This window comes from Cladosporium halotolerans (assembly GCF_011745625.1).
Source record: "Cladosporium halotolerans strain TM138-S3 chromosome Unknown Sca10, whole genome shotgun sequence".
Taxonomy (NCBI): domain Eukaryota; kingdom Fungi; phylum Ascomycota; class Dothideomycetes; order Cladosporiales; family Cladosporiaceae; genus Cladosporium; species Cladosporium halotolerans.
In genome coordinates this window covers 383,951-396,850 of record NW_027191461.1, presented here as the reverse complement: position 1 = coordinate 396,850, position 12,900 = coordinate 383,951, and the positions used below count along the sequence as shown (strand labels likewise).

Below are 12,900 nucleotides of genomic sequence, written 5' to 3'. Positions count from 1 at the left end.
TGAACTTTACTTGACCTAGCACCGGAAGTCCAGTATGGTCACCGGTCACCTCAAGCTGGTGTAGTCAGCGTATGTACCCAGGCTTGGACGACTCGCGCTCCTATCCACAATGCGATCTTGCCAAGCCGGCTGAGGAGTCCAGATGTTCGGCCAGGTGCGGTCCTCAGCGCCCATCACTTTCCGACAGCCCGGATCTGTCGTTGTACAGGTTCTCCTATGCCACGAAACCACCTATTCGGCACGTGGCTGAGATGTTATCGCGCGGGAAGGGCGGCTTGTTCACGCGACAGAAATACCAACTTCATGGCACCAAGACTTCGCCCAGGACCGGAACTCCGCAGTTCCTGCCCAGGCGTGCTTTGAGTTGAGCCGCAAACCACACAGCCGCTGTGGGCACCGAATCGTCTTCACCCGCAAGCTCCAATTACCGACGCTTTGCGTCTATAGCCAAGGCGCGTCCAAGGCTCTAATTGTGGACTTGACGGCTACTGTCTCCCCGTTATGGCAAGTACACCAAGACCTCCAACGGCCTGCGCGAAAGCAAACGTTGATAGCAGGCAATTGTGCTCGTAATTGTAGACGAGCTCGGACACGATGGACGTCCACCCGCTGCAGCTGAGGAGCATCCATCGCCGAGAGAAGCAGTCTAGCATGTTAGTGCACGGAATACGGTGGCATCCATCGTACGAGCCGGTGTGTGTGTTCCATATATGACTTTGGACATATCATGTTTGAAGACTTCCATCTCCCAGTCCTACGCAGCGATCTCTTTTCTTCTTGTCGTTCAATATCCCACCATGAAGTTCTCTCATGCCTGCCGCTTTGGCAGCGCCGTCTTTGTGGCGTTGAGCAGCCTCGTATCTGCTGCTCCGAACCCTTTTGCTCTTGAGTCCAGACAAACCGCGGATTCGGCTTGCAGGAATGGTCCGTTCTCCAGAGCCTGTTGGCAGTCTGGTTACAGCATTGCTACAGATTTTGACAACAAGGTCCCTCCCAATGGTCGCGAACGGGTTTACGACTTGGAAATCACGAATACGACAATGGCTCCGGATGGCTTCGAAAGATTGGTCATGGCAATCAACGGACAGTATCCCGGCCCCACTCTGGAAGCCAACTGGGGTGACACAATGGTTGTCAATGTGAAGAACAGCCTTCAGCACAATGGTACTTCGATGCATTGGCACGGCGTTCGAATGCTCAACAGCTGTCAGCACGACGGCGTGAACGGCGTGACAGAATGTCCCATCCCGCCTGGAGGCACTGTGCAGTATAGGTTTAGATGCACTCAGCATGGAACCAGCTGGTATCACTCGCACTTCTCTGCACAGTATGGAGACGGTATCGTCGGCGCACTCGTTATCCACGGACCAGCGTCTGCCAACTATGACCACGATTTGGGACCTATGACTCTGACCGATTGGTTCCATGAGACCGTCTTTGCACTCAACGTCCGTGCCCTGCACAGTACTACTGGACCACCCGTTGCCGATACTGGTCTCATCAATGGCACAATGAAGGGCGAGTTTGGTGGCAAGTACCACGTCGCAACCGTAAAGAAGGGCAAGAAGCATCGTCTGCGTCTCATCAATACCGGCATCGACAACAACTTCCACGTGTCTATTGACGGCCATAACTTCACCGTCATCACTTCGGACTTCGTCCCTATCAAGCCCTACGTCACCAATTCAATCTCGATCAACATCGGCCAGCGCTACGACATCATCATCAATGCCAACCAGGCTGTGGGCAACTACTGGCTGCGTGCGGATGTTGCTACCAACTGCGGACGTAACCGAAACCCTACTAACATTAAGTCAATCATCCGCTACGAAGGTGCACCGGACGAAGAACCGACGAGTCAAAACACGATCACAAAGTCTATAGCTTGCTTCGATGAGAGCGTAGCCCCTTACGCCCCGAACCAAGTCCCACAAGACAAATTCAACGAAGCCATAAAGCGCTTCACCATGGATTTCAACGTATCCACGGTCAACGGCCCCTTGATCCAATGGCTGATCAATGGATCGGACATTCGTGTTGACTGGAGCAAGCCTACGCTCGAATACGTGCAAGACAGCAATTACACATTCGAGAGCAAGATGAATGTCTTTGAAATCAATGAGAAAGACGCCTGGACGTTCTGGCTCGTGCAAACCGTGCAGGGCGATCCTGTCAACTTGCCGCATCCAATGCATCTTCATGTAAGTTTCATGGCCCCAGCTCAGTCCACAAGCAATACTAATATCGCATACAGGGCCATGGTAAGCCTGCCTCAAAACCGTTCCAATTCAATCTACGATGATCTCTCTTTCTGTTAGTGCACATAAAGACTGACACTGTCGCAGATTACTATGTCATCGGCCAGGGCTCAGGTGTCTGGGACGGTAGTACCACCGAGTTAAAGTTCAACAACCCACCTCGCCGCGATACAGCCTTGCTTCCAGCTGGAGGATGGTTGATCATGGGCTTTCCGGCGGACAACCCCGGTGCATGTAAGTTGCAGAAGGCCTCCATCTTGGCGGAACATGTGAGGCTAATCTAGTATGGTAGGGCTTGTTCATTGCCACATCCCATGGCACGTCGGCCAAGGCCTCAGCTGGCAGTTCCTTGAGCGTAAGGATGAGATCCTCGATACGCTAGGCGATTTGTCGGACTTCAACAGCAACTGCGACAGTTGGCGAGAGTACTGGGATGTGCCTGCGAATCCAAACAGGCCTTATGAGATGGACGATTCGGGTCTTTAGGGCAGTTTTTGCACCTTCCATATCTTTTTCGTAATGTACAGGTAACCAACGTCGATACGTAAATGAACGGCATCATTGCTCATATTGTTAGCCTCGGTAAAATTGGGGGCGATAGCTCCGGAGATGCTGCGCTCTTGCATTCCTACAGAGCCGCGTGCAGTCTTTATATACGTACAAACATTCTTACCATAAAATGAAGAAGAGAAATAGTTGGTCGTGCAAGATAATCTCTAACACGATCAGTCTAGCCGAAAAGGCACAAGCCTGAGCCACAAGTCGATCGTAGCGCGGCGTCATGAGATCTTCAAAGTCCACGAGGTCGGTTGTGTAACGTCATCCATCTTAGCTTGTCCATCACCGAACCAATCTTAAGCCCACCGCATACAGAAGGGTCATATGCACTAAATCATAGGCAACTATGAGTGTAAATTCTCCGCCCACGATGTCTTTTCCGTCACTCCAACTCTCCGCGCGCCTCCGACCACCATGAGCTGGATTCCTGTACCGGAATTCATGCGCCATGCAATACATTCTACTCTCACAGCGACGCCGAGGCCTGGCCTCCAGCCCATACCGGGTTCAAGCCCGTTGACTATCGAAGCAGTGATTTGTCCGGTCATCTTGTACTACCTGGCACTGCTGTTCCTCCCTCCATCACCACCTTCGGCTATCGACGCCACATCAATCCACATTCTGAGAAATGTGCTCGCTATCCTTGCCGCATTCCTTTTCCTCAGACTGCCGCTGGCCTACCATGTCCCACAGAGTATTGGCCTCACCTACCAGCTCGGTCTGGTAGGCTTATATGGAGGGTTGAGGGTCCTGGACGCCTTCTATGTGAGCTATTACTTCTGGGGCCACATACCCAGGAGGGTCCGCTATGTCCACAAGCCTCGGCCAGAAACGCCCCGCGGGGAGACGGCTCCTAGGCCTTGGGCAGATGGAGGTCAGAATGGCATGCTTAATAAGCCTGAAGAGCCTGGACTTGTTAAGAAGGCGAAAGAGAACGAGGTGTTGCAAAACGCGGCTGCGGTACTGGCTTCGACGAAAGAGGACACGAAGGCACAAGAAGACGAATTGCTTGCGCCAACGAAGCCTCGTAGGGCGAGTCTGCAACGAGGTCTTTGGCGATCAGACATGGTTGAAAACATGAACAACGAGTCGTTCACTGAACGACTAAGCAGCGATGTTGGCTACACTGAGCTGATGCATAGATTGATGCAAGGTCCCAAACCCGTCCCGGTCATTGAATCGGCCGAGACAGAAGACGATTGGCCTCATAGCTTCTCCGACAGAGCGTCTTGGGCGCTGGAGCTGGAGCTTTCTATGCGAGGTGTTGGCTTTACGTGGACAACAGCAGACGTACGCCACACAAGGAAGACATGGCTGCCAACTGTATCGAATCGCGTGCATTCTATCTTGTTCCATGTCGGACCTGTCATGGTAGTTGCTTTTGGCATCATCAAGACAGCATACACCAGGCGGATCGCCCCCATTATGGCAACCGCAAACCCACCCAATTCGCCTTTCGACGAGCTGAGTTATCCCGAGCAATACATTCTCACCGCAGCGTTAGGCGCATTCTTAATGGCGGCTTTCTCGCTCGGGCACTCCCTCTTCGCAATCATGCTGGCTCCTTTGGCTCCCTCGCCCTTGGCCTTCTTTCCACCGCTCTACACTACCCGTGTCTGGGACATCAAATCAGCTCGCGACTTCTGGTCCTACGGCTGGCACCGACTATTCGCCCGCCTCTTCCTCGTCTGGGGCGTCTGGCCAGGCGAATGGCTTGAACGCAAGCTCACTGGCAAAAGCTCCAACGAGCGAGCAGACGTCGGGAAAGTCCTCGGCGGCTTCCTGAGCTCTGCATTCGTGCATTCCTTCGCGGTGAGAGGGACTTTGGGCGGAAGTTGGAAGGATGCCACGGGTGAGGCGAAGTTTTTCGCTATGAACGGCGTGGCTGTTATTTTCGAAGAAGCTGTCAAGGGTTTTGTGCGCCGCTTGAGGAAGAGCAGGGGTGTTAGCCCGGTGCAGTGGTATGATGCTTGGGTTGGTAGGGTCTGGTGGATTGCGCTGCTCTTGACTACGGGGAGGAATTTTGCGAGGGGCTGGACGAAGGCTGGGTTGGTCAGAGAGATGGCTTTCATGTAGCCTGAAATGATCTCTTTCGAATCATTGGTGTGGTCGACAGGAAGCTACATGCCCCCCGCCCGAATTAGTCGCTTTTCACACCTCAGGTTTGGCATGTACACCATAGCGGTCACGGCGAAGCTCTACGATAACTTCGGCATGCTCGTTGTGATTCAGACCTCACTTCCTCATAGGATCAAAGGCTGAGACGCGCTATCTTGACGCCACAGCAGTCCCTCACCATTAACGCGCATAGGTGCAAGAAGCCAGGTTCATCACATCTCATCGCTTACTTGTGTGAAGGTGTTCGCGCAAACCCGGAGCATGCCCGAAATTTTGCGATGCACCGATGTCCCAGTCTACCATCATGCCTCAACTAATCTCTACCTCTTTTGTACCAAATTGAGGCGAGCATCGTCTTACTGCCTGGCATCAAGCTCCCCATTTTTGATGCTGAACATAGGATTGAGAACGCAAATTCCACGTCATATTCTTCGGTGAGGTGTCCGAGTGGTTATGGAGCTGCGTTTAGGTTAGCCTGAACATCGTACCGCAGTGGCTTTGCCTCGTGGGTTCGAATCCCACCCTCATCATCTGTTTTTACGTGCCCGAGAGCATTTTTTCACATTGTTATCGCTCCGTAACAGATACGGGTGAAGTGTGAAAAGTTCGTCTCAACTTTTTTTTTCCGCGTGAAAGACGTAGGTGGCAGGAAAGGGCAGCCGATAATACTGTGCGAAGCCTGCATGCTCCGACATAATCAAGACTATTGGGAGGAGCTACATCGAGCCTCCTGAGCGATACCCAAGGCGATTGAGCATAGCGGGGGTACTCGCGCACTGACTAGGCAGAATATTCAGTGATGTCTGCCAAAATGCTAGGGCGGGTCTCAGGCCTTAGGTTCCGAGGCCTGAAAGACTCCTGTCAATCAACCGAAAGAACAACATTCGTGTCACACTTGTCCTTTCGATCGCTTTCGTACTATCATCGACTGAGAGGATCTAGGTACTATCGGTAAGGTCTCGGTGAGAGCTGGCGATTCAAGAGCAGCCCTCATCTTACCCTAACCCTAACCCTAATATACCAAATCGGCTTGGTTGAGGACTGTTCCAACGACCACTTCATCATCTGTCACAGACGCTTGAGACGGGGAGAAGCCTAGAAAACCCTTCAAGCTTAAGGAGCTTTCGATGGCATAGCGCTAGTCGATCGAGATGTTGTAGCGCAATACATCCTTAACCATGTCTTTGAAGACAACCCAGACGCGAGATCAATTATGTGTCGGGTAATTTCGATGCGAAGTCTAGCCATACATTAGCCTTGGAGTCCAATGTTGTCGAACGACCAGGTATGAAGTCAAGTGCGTTTCCATTAGTATAATCATAGCATTTGCGCATGGTAGTTGGGCCTATAGAGGCATCAACCTTTGCGGAATACCATAACCCAATGCTACATCGACATTGTGTTTGGCTGGTTCATTGTAATCGCGCTCGAAGTATGCTATTAACCGGGAAACGAAACAAGACGGTGTAGAATGGAACGCTTTTCCACCCACCCGAGCGAGACCCCATATCTGTCCGGCACCACCAGCGAGATGTGTAAACGTCAGGTGGTTTATTGCTGGCAGCTTGTCTTTGAGTTCCTACCAATAAGATTAGCCACGCGATGCACCATCATAAGCTTAGGCAGCTTTAGGAGCCTAGGAGTGTAACATCGTGACCGTACAAGCGTTTCGGCCTTTGACGGGACGGATGATTACGACCCACTTCTCCTTTGTCCCAGCATGAACTCGAGCTCTTCACCAGGAGCAGTTCCCGACGGCTCAAAGGCACTTCGTTAGCCCATGGTCACCGTTGGCGTCCGTGGAGAACATGCGGGCAGCCCACAGCTATACGGCGCTACCGCGAGTACTATATCCTCCGTGCTCTTGTGGCAGGTCTGATCAACGCGGGGACACAGGCAATCACATGCCGTGTCCTTCCGTTCGAACGTAGCCCTGCCGTTGCTCCGAAGTCCAGACGAAGGAGGAGCAGTCAGGCTCGCACATGAAACACGCGCGTGGTGGTCGGGAGGGCATCCTGCAAGCAGCGGCGATGTCTCGGCGCATTGAAATTGCACAGAGCGCATGGCAAAGCTTCACATCATCACGGCGCGGGCTCAACCCTACCGCATCTGCCGCACGAAAGCGTGACGTCGGACTGCGCTAACACACCTACCATCGGCCCAGTCCGATTGGAGCTCAGCGTGTGAGGCTCGGCTGGCTCGTCGCTGGCGGGCGCTGGGTGAGGCCAGCGGTCCACTTTTGCAGCACCGACGTGTACCATGTGGGCCCGCGCGCCTGATGCGCGAAGCTGTCGCCGATAATTCCACGGCGAAACCACGTTTTGCCAGACCGAACGGGAAAAGGAGTTCTAATACTTTGCTTACCGTACGGAACAGCTGTCGCCTTACCAACCACACCACCAAACTTCACCGCACTCTAGAAAGGACATACCAGCCAGCTCGTATCTTCGCCACCAAGAAATTTTTTAACCCAGCCAATCACCAATTACCATGGCTGCCACCAACGATCTCTCCAAGGGTGCCCAAACCGCTGAGGATGTCCTGACACGCTTCTACGCCGCCGAGCGCGTCTACATGGCTTCGCCCGCCGAGAAGCGCGACTTCACCGACCTTGCCCACACTCTTTCGCCCGATGTCCACATCCACCAGTCCCCCGACATGCCCTACGGTGGCGAGTACAAGGGCCACGAGGGCTTCCTCAAGTGGAGCGAGGCCATGGCCACCTGCTTCGACCGCATGGAGGTCAGCGACCGCCAGGTGCTGCACAACGGTAACGAGGTCGTCGTGACCTCCACTCTCAGAATCCGCGTCCGCAAGTCTGGCGAGGAGCTCGTCGACCCCCTCATCCAGTGGGTCAAGGTTGACCGCGACGCTGGCACTATCAAGGAGATCAGGCCTTTCTACTGGAATGTCAGGGGAATCAACGAGGCTCTTGGCAGAGGCATGTACGGCCAGTAGAGGGTATTTTTTTTGCATGTGGAGAGAAGTTTCATCTTACGACTGAAGACTGGCCTGGCGTGGAAAGGCCAGCGGACGGATGACGGGCTTAGCAAAGGAAGCAACGAGGACTTTAGACTCGCTGGAAACGAGCTTATAGACATAGACTAACGACCGAGCATATGCGGAACACGCACAAATCTACAGACATTTCCTGGGACGAAGGTTACTATCCTCAGTCTCAGCACGTTTTGACCAAGCGAAGACTGTGACACACGGTGCAGTCAGCTCTGCAAATTTCGGAAATGTGTGCTTCACAAAGAGCGGCCTGGCTCGAGTGCGATCGGTTGATGAAGGAGCCAGTCATGGATGGGCGACAGTTTGGCTGAGACTTACAGCGATATGCACGCACCAAATTATTCTGATTCTTCTGACGTTTGCTCTAATATGTCTGAAGTCGCTCCAGCAAGCCAGGTGGATTGTTTGACCCGGGAAGCCGCATACCGCATTCCAGCCGTTTGATTGCACAAGCATTGTTTACGCCTTTACCTCGCTTCAGCCACCTACCTGTCGCCTGCGCGTGTATCTTCGTTGATATCTATCTCTGCCCTCTTTCATCACCATATCACGCAACCATGGCCAAAGCACGCACAGGCGGAACGCCTGCTAAAGCCAGCCGCAAATCACCGTTGCCAGCCAAAACCACTCGCAGGTCAGCATCACCAGCCAAACCTAAAGCCACTGCAACCAAATCCAAAAGCCCTACCAGAACGACGCGGAGCTCCCCTTCAAAGGTACAAGAGACGTCTTTAGAGCAAGTGAAGTCTGGCAGAGTTACTAAAAGGGCTTCGCCTGCGAAAGCGACACCGGCAAAGAAGAGCTCTCCTGCCAAAGCTAAGAGGCCGGCGAAAAAGGCTTCTCCTTCCAAGGCCGCCGTGGCTGTCGTTCCGGCAAAAGTGACCTCAACAAGGCCGACAAGGCAGCCCAGCCCGGCCAAAACTTCCTCTGGCAAGAAGACAACTCCCAAGCTCTCGAAGTCAGTCAGTCCAGCGAAGTCGAAGCGAGCGGCCTCTCCAGCGAAAGCGGCATTTAAAAACACAAAGCAAGCAACACCTGTACCGGCTCCTTCGAGGCGCAGCAAGTCTCCCTCCAAACCAGCGGCCGCCGCAGACAGAGTCGCAACCGGCCGAGTGACCAAAGCCTCCACTCGCACACTATCCAGATCCAAGAGTCCTTCCAAGCGCCGAGGTGACACGCCGATCGGCAAGACTGCGCGCTCTCGCAGCAAGAGTCCTGCGAAAAAAGCGTCGCCGCGCAAGGTCGCTCAAGTAGTCGAGTCGATCGAGCGGCCAAAGACCAGGTCTCAGAGCCCTGCTAAAGCGCCAGCGCGGATTGCTGCTGGCAACGCAGCTACGTCTCGGGCAAAGAGCCGGTCGAAGAGTCCTCAGGATCGGCCCTATCGCCCGGGAAAAGACGAGCAGGATGTGCTTGGTAAGGACCGCTCCGCCCGTAGAAAGTGCGTTCCAGAAACTGACCACCCTCAAGCCCTAGAAGAAGGAATCATCGCCACGCGCAAATCGCCCGCAAAGCGAACCCCCTCCCCAGCAAAGAAACGCACCCCATCGCCCGCAAAACGGGCCGCCTCCCCAACAAACAAACCCTCCTCATCACCACCCAAACGCTCCCAAAACCCCTCCAAAACCCCACTACCCGCCGCAGCCCCCATCTCCAAAAAGCGCGCCCGCAGCGCCTCCCCAGCCAAAAAGCCCACCCCCAAGGCCCGCAAAACCAGCGCGCCCTCTCCCTCCCGCGGCCAACCCGGCAGCCAAAACCGCCGCGGCGACATAGTCTCGTCTACGAACCCGCCGATCATCAGGGGCCTCAACAAGCCGAACCCGTTCTTCGAGACGCTGCCGGGCCCGGAGCAGTGGCACCGGCGCATGCCGCCTTACTTCGTCTATGGAGAGACGCCGTACATGGAGGAGTACATCGGGCGGCAGATCGAGAAGGATTTGCAGCAAGGTGCGTGGTCCGCTGGCCCTAGGCTGTGATGTTCCATGGAGTGTCTGCTGACGATGGTTCGATTTCCGCAGGCAGAGAAGCCGAGCAGGCGAGCGCGCGCACGAGCCAGTCGCTCGTGCAGCGCACCGTGCAGGCGGTGTCGGGCCTGCCGTCGAAGCTGATGGATATGATTGCCAGCCCGCCGAAGCTGAAGAGCTATCCCTCGATGTGGGAATTGCCGTACGTGAGTGATGAGGAGGTGAAGGTGTCGAGGGGGCGAAAGGGGGCTGGTGGGAAGAATGGTGGGAAGGTGGCGAAGGGGCGCGGTGGGCGTAGGCAGTCGGAGGGTGATGATGGTGGTGATGGTGGGTACTGGATGTCGGGAGGGTTGGGGGAGGAGCATTGAGATTGGTGATGGGCGAGGTGTCGACGACGGGAGATGAGACTGTTGTCGCTTGCGTTTTGCAGATGCGTATGATCTAAGGACAATTAATAATTAATACTATACACCATCTATCCTGTATGTTGCCTTCAGTCCATGACTTCGCTCGCGAGCTTGCTTCTAGCCCTGATCTTCGGGCCGTAAAAGACTAGAATCCACGGCACGATAGTCAACAAAGCTCCAAAGCCACCCAGGAAGCTGCCGGCACCCTGGAAGGTCATGGCGCGGAACATCTGTGGTGTGAACAAGGGGAATGCGCCCGCAAGCAGATTTCGGCAGAAACTCTGTGCGGCCAGAGCAGAGCTGGCGTATTTATGGTAGGTGTCCGCGAGGTAGTTGAAGACGGCCAGGTAGATGCTGAAGATGCCCATGGTTGCGCATCCGATTCCCAGGGTGGGCAGAATCCAGTGATCGCTTGGGAACGACGTCCATCCGAACCAGAAGCAGCCGACAGGAAGGAGAGCGCTCTGGACGCAGCTGAAGTAGAGACGTCCTTCGGGGCCGTCGAAAATAGCGCGACGCTTGCCGGTGAAGTAGTTCCGTGCGATGTGGTCTTGCGCGACACTAATGAGCGTGCTGAGAACGGCTGCCACGCACAAGGCCGTGAACACTGCACCGTTCTGCTCAACGTTGAAATCATGGCTGGCGGTGAAGACCAGCGGGATGGCAGAGAAAGTCAGATAGAGGACAGCCCAGCTGAAGCTGATCCACAGACTGAAGAAGAACACGACAGACTCCGTGCAGAGGAGATGGAAAGGCCGGTACAAGCTGATTGCGACCATGCGTCCGAGGGATGCCCGCTCCTCGTCGCTCTTGACTTTCCATCGAATCCTCTGAGGCGCGGTCTTACCTTCGGCCGTGCTGGTCTCGGATACAGGCATCATGAAGCCGTAGTGACCCTCAGATTCCAGCTGATCAATCCATTTGTTGAGCGTCTTTGCCTTCTGGCTGAGGAGAACCGAGCCACGTGTTTCTTTGAAGAAGATCAGGACGAGACCCATCATCACGCCACAGGTGATCACCTGCAGGTAGAAAATCCAGCGCCAGGTCGTATGCTGAGCGAGAACACCGCTGATTACCGGTCCCAGTCCAGTGCCGAAGAGTGCTGATCCAGAAAACAAGGCCATAGCTGTGTTTCGGTCCTCAGCATGGTAGATGTCACTGACGACGCCACCGACCATTGTGCTGAAAGTACTGCTGCAGCATCCAGCTAGGAAACGACTGACGATCATGCCAGCGTAGGTAGGCGTGACAGCGCAAATGAGCTGGAAGACAACGAATAGCGCTCCAGTGACGACGAAGATTGGTCTTCTTCCGTTGATTTCAGAGAGCGGCGCAAGTACCATCGGCGCTACGCCGAAGCCGCACGTGAAGACTGTAATGCCGACCGCTATCGCGGTCTCAGACACATGCCACTCTTCTTGCATTTGAGAGCTGCCCGAAGAATAAGAGCCAGCAGTGTAAGCTGTGAGCATGGTTGCCATGCAGGACAGCCAAGTCATGAAGGTCTTGCGCTTTGCGCTCCAGAGGTACGGCGACTTGTACTTTTCCAGACTCGGACATGGTGATGGAGGCGTCTGGTCCTCTGCCGGTTGAGAGAGGTGTGCCGGCGAGGGCAATTGAGTTTCGAAGGTCAAGTAATGGCAGATAATCTCATGCTGGCTTCCAAGTCCGCCGAGATTTTTCACGGACGGATCCCTCCTAGGCCGCTTCTCACTTTCGACGCGTTCGATGTCCGGATTGTACTCATGGTTCTCCTCGTCTTCTGGCGCAGGTGGCAAGTGAATTTCAGGATCCGCCATACTTGGCGCAAAAAAATCCAGAGAAAGCGCGAAAAGCGTCAACGGAGTACGAAATAATGAAACAAGATGGACGCTTTTCTCCCTGTATATTTTTCTTCTATCTTGCCTCACTCCAAGCACGAGTCAATTGGTCCAGGCGAATGTGGTGGTGGGTCCGGTAAGTCTTCCCCGATTCATCCCGCAATGGGACCGTCCGTTTGTAGGGATGCGTGGATCTACCGTGCTCAACGCGCGCCCTACCGTGGCAACAACGACAGATGTCCGAGTAACAGCGGATGGCAGCGTGCTTAAGAATCGAACCGCGGAAACAGGAAGGGGTTCTCCTCATCTTGAGCCTTGGGGCTTCAACCGTGTTAGCGAGCGGGCGGCGGCGACATCTATGCAGCTCAGCAGTGCCGAATGCCTAGCGCTGGCATTGGTGCATCGCCATTCGTCGTCGAGCCGCAGGGCGTCGATTTCTCCACAAGGTCCCAGCGGAAGTGTTGCGCATGTCTGATGCTGCATTTCTGACGTTCCCTTCAACGAGAAATATCATTGCTGTGCCTTGTGCTTGCTTCAAGCGTCGAAAGCACTCAATTCCGTCTACGAGGCGACCACAGCTTCGCCATCCGAACGACTACTTTGGACGAACACGTAACTTGTCCGTTGGGGTAAATTGCGGAGGAGTCACAACCGTCGCAGCGATACAACAGTAGCAAGGTACGTTAGCTGCCGGCTTCCGCAGCCTTGCCGCAGCCTTTTGGGTAGATGATTCCTCTGCTTTTCTCGGCGCCCGGAAAGTTTT

The 12,900-nt window shown here is 54.5% G+C and overlaps 5 protein-coding genes across 5 annotated transcripts; 4 read left to right on the top strand and 1 right to left on the bottom strand.

Moving 5' to 3' along the window:
* Positions 1-797: 797 nt before the first annotated feature.
* On the top strand, positions 798-2,744 carry WHR41_03865 (uncharacterized protein; the record flags this gene model as incomplete). Its single annotated transcript, XM_069372471.1, has 3 exons — positions 798-2,201; positions 2,330-2,492; positions 2,551-2,744. 3 exons carry the CDS (start codon positions 798-800, stop codon positions 2,742-2,744), a joined length of 1,761 nt encoding a protein of 586 aa, XP_069230568.1.
* A 486-nt stretch (positions 2,745-3,230) lies between these two features.
* Positions 3,231-4,892, top strand: WHR41_03864 (uncharacterized protein; the record flags this gene model as incomplete). Its single annotated transcript, XM_069372470.1, has 1 exon — positions 3,231-4,892. One exon carries the CDS (start codon positions 3,231-3,233, stop codon positions 4,890-4,892), a length of 1,662 nt encoding a protein of 553 aa, XP_069230569.1.
* A 2,532-nt stretch (positions 4,893-7,424) lies between these two features.
* On the top strand, positions 7,425-7,892 carry WHR41_03863 (uncharacterized protein; the record flags this gene model as incomplete). Its single annotated transcript, XM_069372469.1, has 1 exon — positions 7,425-7,892. One exon carries the CDS (start codon positions 7,425-7,427, stop codon positions 7,890-7,892), a length of 468 nt encoding a protein of 155 aa, XP_069230574.1.
* A 614-nt stretch (positions 7,893-8,506) lies between these two features.
* WHR41_03862 (uncharacterized protein) lies at positions 8,507-10,278 on the top strand (the record flags this gene model as incomplete). Its single annotated transcript, XM_069372468.1, has 3 exons — positions 8,507-9,362; positions 9,417-9,893; positions 9,965-10,278. 3 exons carry the CDS (start codon positions 8,507-8,509, stop codon positions 10,276-10,278), a joined length of 1,647 nt encoding a protein of 548 aa, XP_069230575.1.
* Positions 10,279-10,403: 125 nt separating this feature from the next.
* WHR41_03861 (uncharacterized protein) lies at positions 10,404-12,116 on the bottom strand (the record flags this gene model as incomplete). Its single annotated transcript, XM_069372467.1, has 1 exon — positions 10,404-12,116. The coding sequence occupies one exon, from the start codon at positions 12,114-12,116 to the stop codon at positions 10,404-10,406; it is 1,713 nt and encodes a 570-aa protein (XP_069230572.1).
* Positions 12,117-12,900: the final 784 nt, after the last annotated feature.